A 15409-nucleotide genomic window follows, 5' to 3' on the forward strand; every position below is an offset into this window, starting at 1 on the left:
CAAACCATTCTTTAAGACACTCGGTTTCGGCTGTAATTACACCAGCAAAAATGCTGTTTGCTGGTGTGAGCTATGGATGAATCGAACATCTGTGTGTTGCTCTAAAGGTGATAATGCTACTGTATATGTCCTGGTGCTGTAAAATGCTCTATTGCAATGTTATGCTACCACCTGATGGCACCAAAGGGTTGAATTTTCTAATGTTTTTTAAAAATCCAATTATGTTCCTACGACTTTGGCTCTTTTGCCGTGATAAAGGCTCAGGTTTCTTACAGGATATGTTCTGTGATAGCAAGATTGCTGCAGCAGCATGCTGCTTTTGCCTTTGATGTGGGAAAATGAGATTTAATACTATCAAAATTATTCGGCACATATACATATTAAAACAATGCAATTAATTGCTCATTTGTCTTACTGTGTGTGGGACCAGATGGCTGCATTGTGCCTGCTGACAGACATAAGAGTTACTGTCATATAATTGTGATTCACTATGGCAGCAGCTGGCTCCTTAGTGCTTCTTGAACTGAATAAAAACATCTGGTATTGGAATTTCCCCGCATAAGATAGTCAATTATTACCTTGGATTTGTAATAATCCAATAAGCCCACAGGAGACTATACATAGTTGGTGCAAAGGTTTTACTTCTATGATTTGGTCACAGGTAATATATTTAATTTAAATACTTTGGCACAGAAACATACACTATAAAAAGCAAACATTCAGACATTCAAGTGTACCTCGATAATTTTACAACTTTAAATTATGGCACATAGTGACATATTGGTGCAACTCACACAATTCTGGTCACAACCAAAAATACTAGCTTCAATTTATGATTGAGCTGAATGGCCCCAGAGAAGATATATGTTTTAAGTACTGTCACCATTGACTTTTACATAAAATGTTGTACTGTAATATCGTCAAAAGACAGTACAATGCAATGTGGTATGTGTTTTATTGCTAACAAGTCATTGAGCTTTGCTGAAAAATTAACTTGGAGAGTGAACCCAAGTGGCTAAGGAATGCATGTGAATGCATGCCCACTTAAGACAAAACAAAAATAAAAAAACCCTTGTCTTCCAACTTAGTGTTTAAATATGTGCCCTTAAACAGCTAGGGTCTGAAAAGCAAAGACTTGGAATAGTAATACACATTCAAATAAATTTAAATATAAAGTTTGATGTATAAGGGACTAGTAAATTTTCATTAAGAACACAAAAAGAATTACAAATCAAGAAATACTGATCTCTAGCTTTAAGTTACAGGCTTGATAAACTTTAAGAACAAAGTGCAATTCAGCAGAGTAATTCTGAAACTGCTGATACAATTTATAAACTGTACCAGCAGTGAAACCAAAAAGCACTACAGGCCCTGTAAACATGTATGTAATGTTCTTCATAATAACAGTGTTTGTCTGAGGAGCTTTTCTCCTTAACTTTAATATAAACAGGCATTTATGTCAATCCACCGAAGACTGGAGATTGACTTTACAATATAAGAAGGCACAGGGAAACTGCAGATAGAGGTGGCATTAGAGCTTAAAAAAAAAAAAAGAAAACTCAGGTGGTTGCAGATCGTTAACTGTAAAGGAACATTTTAGAAGTTAGAAATGACTAAAGGAGTGTGACTGGAAATAATATCAGTAACATTTAAACTGGCTATAAACAAAACAAAATATAACAAAAAAGAAAGAAAAAACAAAAGTGTCATGTTGTTTATCATGCACTATTTTTGTCCTCCAAACTCTCAGAAGTGTGATGGTCTGCAAGTAAGAAAACACCCTTAGATATTCCTGTAGTGCTATACATCATTGCCGGTGTGATGCTTAGTGTGTGACAGAAATTATTTTGTGATGAAGTGTTTCATAGTTTGATTCAGCCTTTGTGCTAGTGATGTCAAACTATACTAAATTTTAGTGGGTGCAGCTCAGGACAGAAATACTGACAGCATGAGTTTTTTCCAGTTTCAGAAAAAGCAAGTCATTCTAATTACTAAAAACAGCTTTGTAGCTTTTAAAGCTATACTTAGTATTGCACCTGCTCTTTATGCCACAATGTCTGCATGAACCATTAAGAGCAAGAACACAAAAGAAAATGGAAACAAATATACATCAACAGCTCTTTTTAAGAAGTTTTGCAGGATGGATTTTCCCTTTAAGAGGCAGTTGATTTGTCTGTGTCTACCTCCATGGGCCAGGCTGATGTGTGCAGTCTAGACTCTCTCACACAATTGGACTCGAGCCCCACCCCATTTTCCACCTCTGTGGATGGGGTGTGCTCGCTGTTCATCTGAACATTTACTCTGTTTGCCCAGCCCTTTCTTCTCAGTCACTTGATGCGGTGGCGAATCAGTGCAGACTCGTCTGTGATCTCCCCGGAGTGGTTTCTGCGCCGGCACGGCAGGGCCAGCAGGAGCAACAGAATGATTAGGATAACGGCACAGATTGCCATTAGGATGTATGAGATGACCCACAGAAGGGGCTCTTTTGGGGACCCTCCTGAGCAGTTGGCTGCAACGTCTGCTGCAGAGAAGGGTCCTGCGATCTCTGACAGGGCCACTCCACCATTCACTGCAGAGAAATACATGAGGGGTAGTTACAGACTTCAGACATGATGGAATGAGTCACATCTGAAGTTTAAAGCAAAATGTTAAATGTATGAAAACCAATATGAGACTATTTTATATGAAAAAAATAAAAGTAAACTGCATTAACTGCAAAATTCATTTGGAGTAAACAAATACAATAATTATTACAACTATGAAGCTAAGATGTGGTACATATGGTAGCTTATCTCAGACGGGAAGAAAATCTGCAGCATCATTTTTACAACCCCAATTGAAAAACAGTTGGGAAGATGTATAAAACATAAATAAAAACAGAATGCAATGATTTGCAAATCTCATCAAGATAACATACACAACATATCCGATGTTGAAACTGAGAAATCTTAATTTCATGGAAAACATTAGCTTACTTTGAATTTGATGCCAGCAACAGATCTCAAAAAAGTTGTAAGAGAGGCAACAAAAGGCTGGAAAAGTAATTGCCACAAAAACAAATGAAACCAGGTTAATAATATGACTGGGTATAAGAGCAGCATGTAAGAGAGACAGAGTCTCTCAAATGTAAAGATGAGCAGAGGTTCAACAATCTGAAACAAACTGCATCTAAAAACAAATTAATGAAAATGTTCCTCAAGCTCACTCCATCTACAGTATATAATATAATCAAAAGATTCAAAGAATAAAGAGGAATCTCTGTGCACAAGGGACAAGGCCGAAGGTCAAAACCAGATGTGTGTGATCTTTGGGCCCTCGGGCAGCACTGCATTAAAAACAGCCATGATTCTCTACTGGACATTACTGCATGGGCTCAGGAAGACTTCCAGAAATCACTGTCTGTGAAAACGGTTCACTGTGTAATCCACAGACGTAAGTTAAAACTGTATCATTCAAAGAATAAGCCATATGTGAACACGATCCAGAAATGGCATTGTGTTGTCTGAGACAAATCTCATTTAAAATGGTCTGAGGAACACAGTTAATTTCAAATGGAACACAGTTCTGTGGTCAGATGAATCAACATTTGAAATTCTTTTTAGAAACCATGGCCGCCCTGTTCTGTGGACTAAAGAGGAGAGGGACTATTCAGCTTGTTATCAGTGGACAGTTCAAAAGCCTGCATCTCTGATGGTATGGGGGGGCTTTATTACCTATGGTGTGGGCAGCCTACACATCTGGGAAGGCCCCATAAATGCTAAAAGGTACATAGAATATTTAGAGCAACAAAGCAATTCTCTCATCCTGACAACTTCTCTTTCAGGGAAGGCTGCGTATATTTCAGCAAGACAATGCCAGAGAATAATATTCAAAATTAGCTAATATTTTCCATGAAATGTCAAAATTTCAGATATATAAAACTGATATATTGTTTATGTTCTATTAAGAATAAAATATGGGCTTATGAGACTTCAGCAACATCTTCCCACCTTCTTTGGAATTGGGTTTGTACTCATCAGCAACTGAGAATTGCATCTGTGAAGATTTTACCAGGCACGTCAGGAATTAAAGCTGGCAACCCTACAGTCACAATCCTACATCCTTACATCAGCTCTATGTCTGTGTATTTGGCAAAGGATAAAAGTGATCTTTGTACTTGGTCAAGCTGATATTTACACAGAATGTTAGGGAGGTACCAGTGTTTGAGGTTAAACCCTGTTTTGTCAGTGAACCTGGAAACCTTATTAAATATTACATTGCACAGTTTGCTTTTGAATAGGTTATCAATTAATGTAAAGGCATTTATGGACCTCAGGACTTTGGTTTTCTTGTTGTCCTGAAAAAGTCTCAAAGTAGTACCATCAGCAAAAAAGTATTACCAGATAAAACTATAAAGTAGTGATAAACTAGCCCTTTCATAAAAACATTATATTCACATATTAGGAAAGCCTTTCGTTCCTCTGTATGTTTTATGTTTTCAAAGAAACTGCAAAGCAGTTTGTGAAGGTAGAAGAATTTTAAAGCAGCTGCAATACTTAATAAAAATCCCAAAACACATTTCACAGTTAGACTGGGGAATTAAACTTAATAGTAACACACAATGTAATCTGCATACAAAATGATACATAAACAAATATTACGGGCATAAATATATGTAGATGTATGTACACAATGCTGATGAGCATCCAAATCATTGTGTTAAGACACAGTGAATCAATTATTCAACTTGTTTGGACACCTAATATGTTGAGTTTATATGTACTAGTATTTTCTTATATGAACTCTCACCTGCACAGTTACTAAGAGCGAAGCCCAGTCTCTTGTGGGCACGGTCGAACACCACGTAGAAGCCTTCCATGACAGTGGCACCGATCACCAATCCATTAGTTGATGAGGACACTCCAAAACGAAAACAGTCCATACTGCCATCAACATCTGTGATTGGTTGAATGTACAGCTGCAGGATGAAAGATAACAGAATAAGGAACCCTAACAGTATGTGTCTCTTACGCTGAAGGAGAAACTCCAGAGAAGGTTATTAATGTACCTGAGGCAGGATGGTGACACGGAAGGACTGGCTGGAATTTGTGCCCCTCAGGTAGATGGACAGCTTGGGGAAAAAACTCCAGGGGGTCTCTCCCTTCATCCAGCATGCAAGCTTTGTGCCATCCCAAAACCCTGAAGAAAACTCCTTGATAGGAATCACAGGAAAAAGAACAGAAAAAATAGAAGGTCACTTCAACATCAAGAAATGTACTGCTGTTCTTTTATTTTCCCATTTGGCATTAATGTGCAAGAATGCAGAAACATTGTTTGAAAATTCCAGGTTTAAATTAACCTCGACCATTGTTTTTATGTAGCTGCAATACGTAAAACAAAAACTTGAATACAGAGGAAAAAAAGGATGCCCATATATTTTTTTACCAAATAAATAAATAAAATTTCCTGATCCTTCGACTCAAAGCTACTATGTCCTTGAACAGTGAGTGTGTGCTATCCTCCTCTGCATCTCTTTGCTCTGACAATGTGTTTCATCGTTGTCTGTGGAGAGACGGCAGCATACCAGGGAACTGCGTGTGATGGCTTCAACCACCGCATTGAAGACGTTGACAGGAAGTCGCAGAAGTGTCGTCCCACTGTCAACTATAGCTTTATCCATGTTATACTGAAAGAAAGGGAAAAGAGGAGCAGTATGCTTTTCTATTAGTTCAACAGGCTCCTATAGAAGACCTTGAGCTAACAGAAGAATAGAAAATAAGGGTCTTTAAGAAGCAGAGACACTGGTTTACGTTAACTTGCAGTTGCGCAACTCACATTCAGAAAAATAAAATAAAATATTAGTTTTCATTATTAAAGATATAGTTTGCTGGCATTTATTTACCATGTTGTATGGTGTTCAACAGTTTGAGACAATCAGGAAAGCAACAGAGTTCGAAGTTTACCTCTCTACAGTCCAGGTCGAGATTAAGGTTGCCAACCTCAAGCTTCAAAACCTCCACTTGGTAGTACCACTCCTCTATTATGGGGGTGTACCACACTGACCCCCGAAACAGAGTAGGTTCAGCCCCTCCCATGATCTGAGTAGAAATAAAACTGGTCATCTGTGACCACAACAACACATTCTATACACAACAAAGGTGCATTGTAGTAAGGGTTTTGCTTGCCATAAAATGCATACACACATGCACGCACAGATATATTATCCATCCGTCTGTATAAGTGGATGACATAATGAAGATGCAATGAGCAAGGCACTAAGGCCATTCCTGTAAAAAGTGACAGACCTGTTCACAGCAGGATACTGTATCAGATTAAGTGGCTCCATTCTAACTAAACTGGGCCTCCAATGGACAACCTACACTGACAACATGAATACCAGCTGTAATGTTTAACTGCACCGAGCTGCTCTGTCTGATGCAAAAGCATTTAGATGCTAGACAAAAATAAAAATAGAAATGCTCAACCACATCTCAGTTCTTTGTAAGTAAACTGGATGATATCACAAAAACACACAATTAAAGCCAGAGGCCAAATAAAATCTAAAAAGTAACTGTTTGTGTTAAATGTTCTCTTTGCCTTTTAGAAAACTTTACAACCAGTCCATTCAGTATTTGTTAGGTTTAATTTATTAGATGCCTCCCTGGGACTGCCCCTGCTGACTACTCACAAGACTGCCACCCGCAGGGTCTGCTGTGCTGCTGGCTGACAGTCCAGCACCACACATCTGGAGGGAGAAGATGTCAGGAATTCCCAGCTGTCGCACCACAGAGTTGAAGAAGGGTTCCACAGATGAGTCAGGCTGATTGAGAGACAGGAGATGTAAAGCAATTATCTTGTAATAATCAAATATGAGATTCAGGCTTTGTGTTTATATTATTGTGTGATTATTTTAGACTGAGTATGGTTTCCTTGTTTGCCATTAATATAAAATATATAAAAAAAAAAAAAAACTACATTTGAAAAACAAAATGTGAAAAGTTTTTGTATCCTAAGAGCAATTGCATGGAATAAAATTAGATGACTGTAAGGGGGACTGTATGTTGCAGCAGTGTTTAAAACAATAAATGATTTTCTCATTTGTTGACTTTAAATAGGTTTTCTTGTCATTCTCATGTTATGTCATGCCTAATAAACACCACTAAAAGGAAGATGAACCAAAAACTAGGCAGACACTGGCAACACAAAGTGGTCAGTGTGAGTGTATCTGCCCCTCAATCACTGGTATTTGATCCCAAAAGTTGCTGTCAGGACAGAATGAAAGAATGTATTGTGCTTAAAATGACGTCATTGCTGTCCCATCAGCACCAAATTATCATGTTAAAGAAAACTGACACAGCGAGAAGCACATTGGTCTTATGTCAAACACACACGGAACATAAAGTCTGTGTCTCTTGAAAATGGAAACTGATTAACTGATAAAAACATTACTGTAGAGAAAACGGGGATATAAATTGATACAAATTAGGACAACAAAAGTAAATCATACAAGAACTATAAAAAGAAAACATTACACAAAAGCATACAAGCCTTGGCTGATGAAAATAAATTATGACCTATAAACACTTCTGTTGTCATGTGAAATGTTCACGACTACACTCAGATTAGATTTAGGATAGTAGTATTCATGCAATTCTGCATAACTTGTTAAAATCTGATATTATCAAGTAAATAACAGTTCCTTTCTGTTTACACCGTATTTCCCCACCAAGTTTTGCCTCCTTATTAGTATTATTCTCATTTGTCTTTTAGTGACAGTTTTTGCAAGGGATAAGGAATAGCTTATGGCTTAACATTCCACACTAAGAAATACATTTGCTAAAAAATATTTATTAGTTAAATTGTGTTGCTGCCTCTTCATTTAGCAATATTTCACGTTTTATTTGTCAGATTACCCAATCAGGATGCAGATATGCAAGTCAACCAGCTGGTTGAGCTGCCAATTTAGGGTAATTTGGGTCATTATGTGCAATTCAACCTGATGATTTGCCGAAAGGACAAAAAAAAAAAACCTGCTGATTTAATAGAAAAACATCACAGAGATTAGAATACATACTTTGAGTAGTTGTGTGTGTGTCTAAGTCAAATTGCGTATTGCAAAATGTGGATTTTGGCATATTATTATTAAAATGTTCCCACAGTTGTGCAGATTCATACAATATAAATATTGAAGGTGTATGATGTTTTTTGAGCTATGATCATTTGTTCAACAACATTGCTCACCAATCAAATGAATAGAGCTAATCTACATTCCAGATCTGCATGCATCTCATCTCAAAAAGTATAAAAGCCTGCAGCTTGGATATATAGGTTTAGATATTTAGTCACTTTTTTCAACAGCTTTCAGACAATATTATTTCTTCACAGCATCGCTGCCCAGTGGATATAATCAATGCTACATACACTATTTATGAGGATAAACATCCAAAGATTTTCAGAGTTTTTACTACAGCAAAATAGCGGCAATAACAGGTCAACTGCATGGTTACAATGCCGCTTAAAGGGTTAATATCTGAATTGAACAAATTATTCATCCTAACCAGCGCTAAATAAAACTGCAAATTCAGACCACAGTTGAGGAGGTAAGTGCTGTTTCACCAGTTATTGAGAGTAAAAACTCTTTTTCCTAAGAAAGGTTATTTCTCACCCGTGCCAGTATAGGATAGGCCAGTCCAAGGATTCCCTGCCAGTTGACTCCAGGAAGGAAGAAGCCTTCAGATGATAGGATGGCTGCTATGTTAATGATGGTTGTCCCATTTGGGCCTTGTGGAATGGTGACATGATCTGTACCCAGTTCACCTTCCCAGTTGCCCTGGGTATACCTGACAGTTACAGTTCGACCAGTTGACCGATATGTACTGGAGCTAAACAGAAAAGTAGGATGCCAAGAAGTGTGAATAGTTACAAGGGCCTGTGGTAGGTCGATAAATAGCTAAATTAACTGTTCTATTAAAGCTATAATAAAGGGCTATCTCAAAAGATCCATTTAAAAAAGGTAAACTGACAAATTCAAAATTAAATCTTTATTGCAAGAGCAAATTAATTAGTAACAAAATCATATAGGTGATTATTGAACACAGAAATATGACAACTATACGTTGTTTTTGTGATAAACTTCAATCTGCCTCTGTCCACTCTACATCGGTATAACATTTACAAGACTTTGTGTATCTGATAACACATATTACACATGGTACTCCAAGCACTCACACTGCAGTGTTGAAATAGTGAGTAATGAAGGGGTGTGGAGCCGCAGCCACGGCAAAGTTACTGCTGCCTGTATCCACCAGGATGTTCAACTGAAAAACACAAGGCAGAGTTTGCTTTAACAACTGTTTGAGTTATCTGCTACAAGTCAACCCCACCTTAGTTTACAGAGCTCCTCAGTCAAGATATCATGGCAGCTCACACAGAGGAATACTGAGAGGACTTAAGCTTTAAAGATGAAACGAAGACATTAAAGTTTGAGTTTGATAATTATGTGGGAAGACTAAAGAATAATCAAGGAAGAAAATACAAATTCCTTGCAGCGCTTTAAATTAAGGCATGGCAACACAAAAAAAGTACACAAAAGTAATTAATCTGAAAACACCAAAAATGAAAAAGGACATAAAATTGTATGGGCACAAAAAACAGGATAAGATCATAATTTTTGCTAAGGATATTTTGCTCTCATATTGAAATCTATATTGAATTTCCCATAAATGAACATGAACAGCATTATTGTACCCATTGTAACAAGACTACAGGCGGAAATTAGCTACATAGCTTTAATCTGGTGTAGTACATTTCTGTCTCATTTTCTCCCAAAAAAATAAAAGTTGAAAAAAATGTGCTAAGATGTCTGCTGTGTTTTATTATTATTATAGAAATGTATGATATCTAATATAATATTCTATTAAATTGGTAAGTTTTAGAAACTCTAAGTGTAGCATTTTACGAGTAGTCATTGATGTAACATCACACACAATAGTGTAAAGAGTTTTACCACTGAGCAAAACTGCTAAGCAACTGTGATATAATTACTCTCTAATGTGTGTCAAACATAAAGGCCATAAGCTACTGACATGGCTGTATGACATACCCAGCCATTCTGGTATGTGTCATGTGCCCAGTCAGGACCAGCAGTTGAGATAATGTTGTCTTTAAGGCATCAACTCAACAAGCAGGAAGTAATTGGCAATTAGACTACTGTCACCTCTACCACTGAGCACTAGCAAGCGTTCTTCACCATGATGGGATCATGACGCTAATGCCTCAAGGCCAACAACAAAAAGATCTATACAGTGGATCTTCAATGATGTCACATGACATTCTATGTGACAGCCTATGAAAATACTAATAAGAGTTTATTTCGTATGCTCAGCTGCAGGTGAAGAAACAGTAACTACAGCAATAACTGTGACTGCTTTTATATTTAACAGAACAGAAAATTACAATAGTGTAATGTTTTGCACCAAAAACAAGGATAAAGCACCAGAAAAGGAAGAATCAACTGCCTCAACCTCTGTAGCCCAAGCCAGTCCCAGATAAACCATGTCTAACTATAACCTGCTCATATCATACTCCACTATTGCTCAGAAACTGTACAGTAAAAAATAATTTCTTGCAGCCAGCACCTCAATGTGATGGTCAGGTGCACATGCAATCATTATGAAAGAGTTCTGTAATTATCAACCATTTATAAAGAAAATGGAAAACCCCTGTCAACCTGTCTGTAGGATTAAGGCTTATCATTTCCTCCTCCTTGGACTGGCCATGGTCCAATCACTGTAACCGTGCCATCTAAAATACCTCTGCAGCTTTGCAGAGGGAATTAGTCCACTCACACAAGGCCTGAACCAGCCAAAAAGGCAACACTGGAAAATACAGAAACCTCGTGGTGAAGGAGGGAAAGCAAGGGGGCATTTCCTTACCCCCACACCACATATCTTTCCTGGTCACATTACCCTTTCTCAGCTTGGCTCCTGAGCCTTTGGCAATTCTGCTCTTCTGCTGCTGTGGTAGCCTGAAGTTGCCTGTAGTTGACTGTTCACTGTCTAAATGGCAGTGGCTCCATGGTGGGAAAATGCATCTGCTACCTGTTTGTACTAATTAGCAGATGTGAGGTACTCTAGCCAACACCTCACACTGGCTGTGCGACATGCTAACAGATGGGGCAATTAGTGCCTCATTTCAATAGTGCCTCAGTTAATATCACGGCCCTGTAATGTTATCATAATTTAGTTAAAGCAATATGAAAAACGTAACTCAATAGTAGTGAACTATAGAACATTTTGGCTGCACATACAGTACCAATTAGAAATTGGACTGAGGAAAAAGTGATATAGACGTTTCTATTGACAGAATACAGGAGTGAAAAAGCTGGAATATCACAAGACAAATGTTAGGTGCAACCACTTCCAGTATCTATACTGAACATTATCACTCCAGCTGTTTCAGTCATAAAAAAGTGTTGAATTAGCCAACAGGAAACTCTTGACATTTCACAATCAATGCTAACATACGCAGCAAAATATTTTCCCCAATTCATCATCCATGAGTACAACATTAAAATAAGGTTTGCTCTGAAAATATTTGATTAAAATAACTGCTTACTTGAGCCTAGGCTTCCCTTTCTGTTAGACTGTGTAGAGAGGTCATCTGACACAGTCTTTTCACATCTGTTTTTTTCACATGTCACACAGCTCTAACTAATGTCATTGATAAAGGGGACCAGGACACGAAACCAAGCCTTAATTTATTTGTTGCAGCTGTTCTTTCTCCACAACAGGACAGCTGGTGTGAAAAGGTTTTTACTCATCAACAGGTGATGGACCCATGACACTACTATTGTTCGTACAAGAAAAGGGGTAGGGTTAGCAGGTATAATGGTGTACTGGTTGTAAAATTGTGTGGGAAGTGTACTCTAGCAAGTACTGCAAGCCTGCAAAAATATCCTTTCTGAGGCTGACACAGGGCAGTGATACAGCAGGCAGCACTGATAAGCTTCTGTGAGCCTGAGAAACTGAGCTGTGCCACCCAAAAGTCTTAAAAGCTGTGATCAGTTTAACTTGAGAGACCCAGGAACAAGAGGTCACGTTACTAATGAGATAATTCACCTTTGCTTTAAGCTCCTTTTCAAACACATCTACTTACAACACAGCAGAGCATGGCCTTAAACCTACAAAACCCTAAAGCATCATGTATTTTTAATAGTGATAGGAGAGTCCCTCTTTCAACTCTTCCGGGACCATTTAGTTCTTAATCATTAATATGATCTTGTTAGGCACTTTACATAACAAGCAGTATGAAATGTAGACATAAATTACAGTGGCACATTCCCATGTAACCAAATGCAAATAGGAAATATCCATGAACCAGGGCTTGTGTTGTTTTGTACAACTCCGGGGCTACTCTTTGCTCCTTGGGAGCCTCATAATCCCTGTCAGCTGCCTAGTAAGAAACAGTGGTCCTCACAAACAACATCATGTGAGGCGCATGTGAACTGGGTTTTAGTCTACCTACAGACCCCAAGGCTGTGAAAGACTGAGCCAGCTGCTACACCCTGCAGCTACAATGATGTGCTGCTAAGCTGATCCCAGACAGACCTGGAAGTAAACAGTTAATTTCATTTCATAAGTAAAGAAATATGCCAGAAATATTATTTTAAAACCCCAATTTCAAATAGTTGGGAAAATGTGTAAAACGTAAATAAAAAAGTGCAATGCAAATTTTATTCACAATAGAACATAAACAACATATCAGATGTTGAAACTGAAAACATTTTTAGATTTCATGGAAAACATTAGCTCATTTTGAATTTGATGGCAGCAACACATCTCAAGAAAGTTGTAAGAGGGTGATGTTTACCAGTGTGTAGCATCTTTTACCAACTCTCTGTAAACATCTGGGAAGTGAGGAGACCAGCTAGTGGAGTTTTAGAAGAGGAATGTTGTTCCATTCTTGTCTGACACAGGATCCTAGCTGCAGTACTGGGCCTTTGTTGCTGGATTTTAAGTTTTATGATAAGTCTGGACTGCAGGCAGGCCGGTTCAGCACACAGAATCTTCTCCTGCAAAGCCATGCTGTTGTGATGGATCCAGCATGCGGTTTAGCATCATCTTGCTGAAATATACACAGCCTTCCCTAAAAGAGACATTGTCTGGATGGGAGTATGTGTTGCTCTAAAAACTGTATGTACTTCTCAGCATTGATGCTGCCTTTCCATGTGTAAGCTGCCAATTACTTTTCCAGCCTGTGTTGCTTCAAAATGAGCTAATATGTCTCAGTTTCAACATCTAATATGTTGTTTATGTTCTATTGTAACATAAAATATAGGTTGATGAGATTTGCAAATCCTTGCATTCTGTTTTTATTTTCGTTTTTACACATCTTCCCAACTTTTCAGATTTCGGGACGGTACTATTAAACTCTGTTATTCTGCTAGGGTAATGTTGTTACAGTTGTTAAGTATACTTAAAAAAATTAATCATGATTATATCACAAACACAGCCACTTCAGTGGATCACACTGTGGACAGACCAGCCCCTGTGTACACACTGCAGACATACCAGATCTCCCTGCACTGTAACTAAATGCGACCAATGACCCTGCCTAAAAAGGAAAGTAGAGAAATGGAAGAAATGGAATACTGAATTTCCAGAAAGGAAAGTTTCTAAGGTTCACATTGCTTATCTAGTGCTTATTTGAACAGGTTTTAATTTTATGTCGTTAATAAAGGCATTTAACTAATACCTTCTCAAGATCCCTCCACTATAAGTGATGGGGGTCAAAACCCACAGTCGCTCCTATGTGCAAAACTTTTTTTAAAGTTTAACAAACGTGAAAAGACATGAGTCACAGTAAATATAATCCAGATCTACACTTTACTTACACTGCAACACAGAAAAAGCAGCAAAAACGTACTATTAAGACATCCATCCATGTTATACGGGTTATCCGACGCAACAGGTCCCACAAGGTTGTCAGGACGTCCCGCTCCACAGCGACGTTATTCAGCTCCCCTGGGGAATCGCATTTCGTTTCCAGTCCGGATGAACCGCTGCTGTATACAAGTATACACTTGGTTTGACTAACTCAGACTACTCAAACCTGACATTACATTTCGACACCCAAGTGAACAAATTTTTTGCACAGACCAAAACTGTGGGTTTTGCCTCCCATCATTTCAATCAAAACTGTTTTAGGAAAAGATGTATTGTTGCCAGTATGAACGGGGGAAATAATTCCTGCTATATAACCAAAGATGCACAAACAATAACCTTATTTAGAGTACACTACCTTTTGGCCGGGAGTACCAACTGACATTTCTATGTAGTAGCCTCTTCCAGAGTCCCCCTGTAAGTTATCTGCCATGTCCAGAAGGTTCACTGTCCCGGCGGGATCAGAGGCCAGAGAGAGGCCGTTTCCATCAGACGCTACTCGCCGAAGAGGAGTCAAATTCACATCCGCGGATACATTGTACTTTCCTGTGTATAACTTCAGTGGTATGGAAAAGTAACACTCCGACACGCCGAAGAACAAACTAAAAGAAAATGCCCATATCGAAACCGAAGTACTGTGTGTCATGGTGGTGTTCAGTGTTTTGTAGTATTAACTGGGAACGTCTAGGAAAAGACTCCGGGTTCAAAGTTTGCGTTTTAAGTTTTCAGTTTAGCCATCATGGAAAAGCCTGCACCGCCGTAACGGCCATCAATGGAAACGCTGCTTCCCACCGTCAAAAGTGAGTAAAACAGACGGACATGGTTCTAAAGTATAAATGACAATGAAAACAGCTGTTTGTCTGCGCTCGCCAGGCTTCTACAACTCTTTTCGCCTCCATCCACTTTTGCCTACTTCAACCGAGGTCAAGCTAGCCAGAATAGAAAATGTGACTTCCGGTAAACACCTTCAAACTAAAGGGCGCGTCCACATAAAGTAACATAACATATTAGCAACGTAAACACGTGGTCCACTTACGGTAGGGGTCAAAACGTAGAAAATATAAAGAATCCACAAACACAATGCATAATTAAAAGATATATCTTATACAGTATGAAAAAAATAAAAAACAGATCTGTAATTCTTGCTTAGTGTGTTGTAAAATCACATTCAAATGTTATAAGTTTTACTTGTACTCTAAAACGAACTTGATACTGGTTTGGTTTTGCTATGGTAGTTTTCATTCAGGGTTTATTTAAGTTCTGTCTGGTTTAAGGCAAACTGCCGGGATGCCTGGCGATAGACTCCAGCCAAAAATGAAAGTGGGCGACCCAACATGTGAACTAGAAGGACAGATAGCAAATAGGTGTACATGTCAGAGAGGTGATAATTCTACTCTGTTTATTATTGAGATCATTGTGGGTGGTGGAGTTTGGAGATGATTCTGATCTTTTGGCCACCCCATTTAAAATGAATGAGGGGGCCAAAG

General features: G+C 38.3%; 1 protein-coding gene across 2 annotated transcripts; it reads right to left on the bottom strand.

Moving 5' to 3' along the window:
• Window positions 1–619: 619 nt before the first annotated feature.
• bace2 (beta-secretase 2) lies at window positions 620–14860 on the bottom strand. Of its 2 annotated transcripts, none has more exons than XM_067508411.1 (9): window positions 14281–14860; window positions 9208–9296; window positions 8645–8861; window positions 6668–6799; window positions 5943–6077; window positions 5564–5665; window positions 5048–5191; window positions 4789–4957; window positions 620–2569 (listed from the first exon to the last, which is right to left on the bottom strand). In XM_067508411.1, the coding sequence occupies exons 1-9, from the start codon at window positions 14566–14568 to the stop codon at window positions 2328–2330; spliced, it is 1518 nt and encodes a 505-aa protein (XP_067364512.1). In that variant the 5' UTR covers window positions 14569–14860; the 3' UTR covers window positions 620–2327. The 2 variants fall into 2 exon arrangements, with proteins under 2 accessions (XP_067364512.1, XP_067364513.1); XM_067508412.1 differs by lacking the exon at window positions 14281–14860 and adding an exon at window positions 13906–14045.
• Between the last annotated feature and the right edge of the window lie 549 nt (window positions 14861–15409).

Source organism: Channa argus, chromosome 6, assembly GCF_033026475.1.
Source record: "Channa argus isolate prfri chromosome 6, Channa argus male v1.0, whole genome shotgun sequence".
Classification (NCBI taxonomy): Eukaryota; Metazoa; Chordata; class Actinopteri; order Anabantiformes; family Channidae; genus Channa; species Channa argus.

What these genes read in the sequence shown, in the direction of transcription:
- bace2 (XM_067508411.1), bottom strand. Translation starts at nt 14,568, where the DNA reads ATGACACACAGTACTTCGGTTTCGATATGGGCATTTTCTTTTAGTTTG. An exon ending in CACTATTTCAACACTGCAGT is followed by an intron (nt 8,862 to 9,207) that starts GTGAGTGCTTGG and finishes TTTTCTGTTTAG; the next exon opens with CTCCAGTACATATCGGTCAA. An exon ending in ACCCTGCGGGTGGCAGTCTT is followed by an intron (nt 6,078 to 6,667) that starts GTGAGTAGTCAG and finishes ATTTCTACTCAG; the next exon opens with ATCATGGGAGGGGCTGAACC.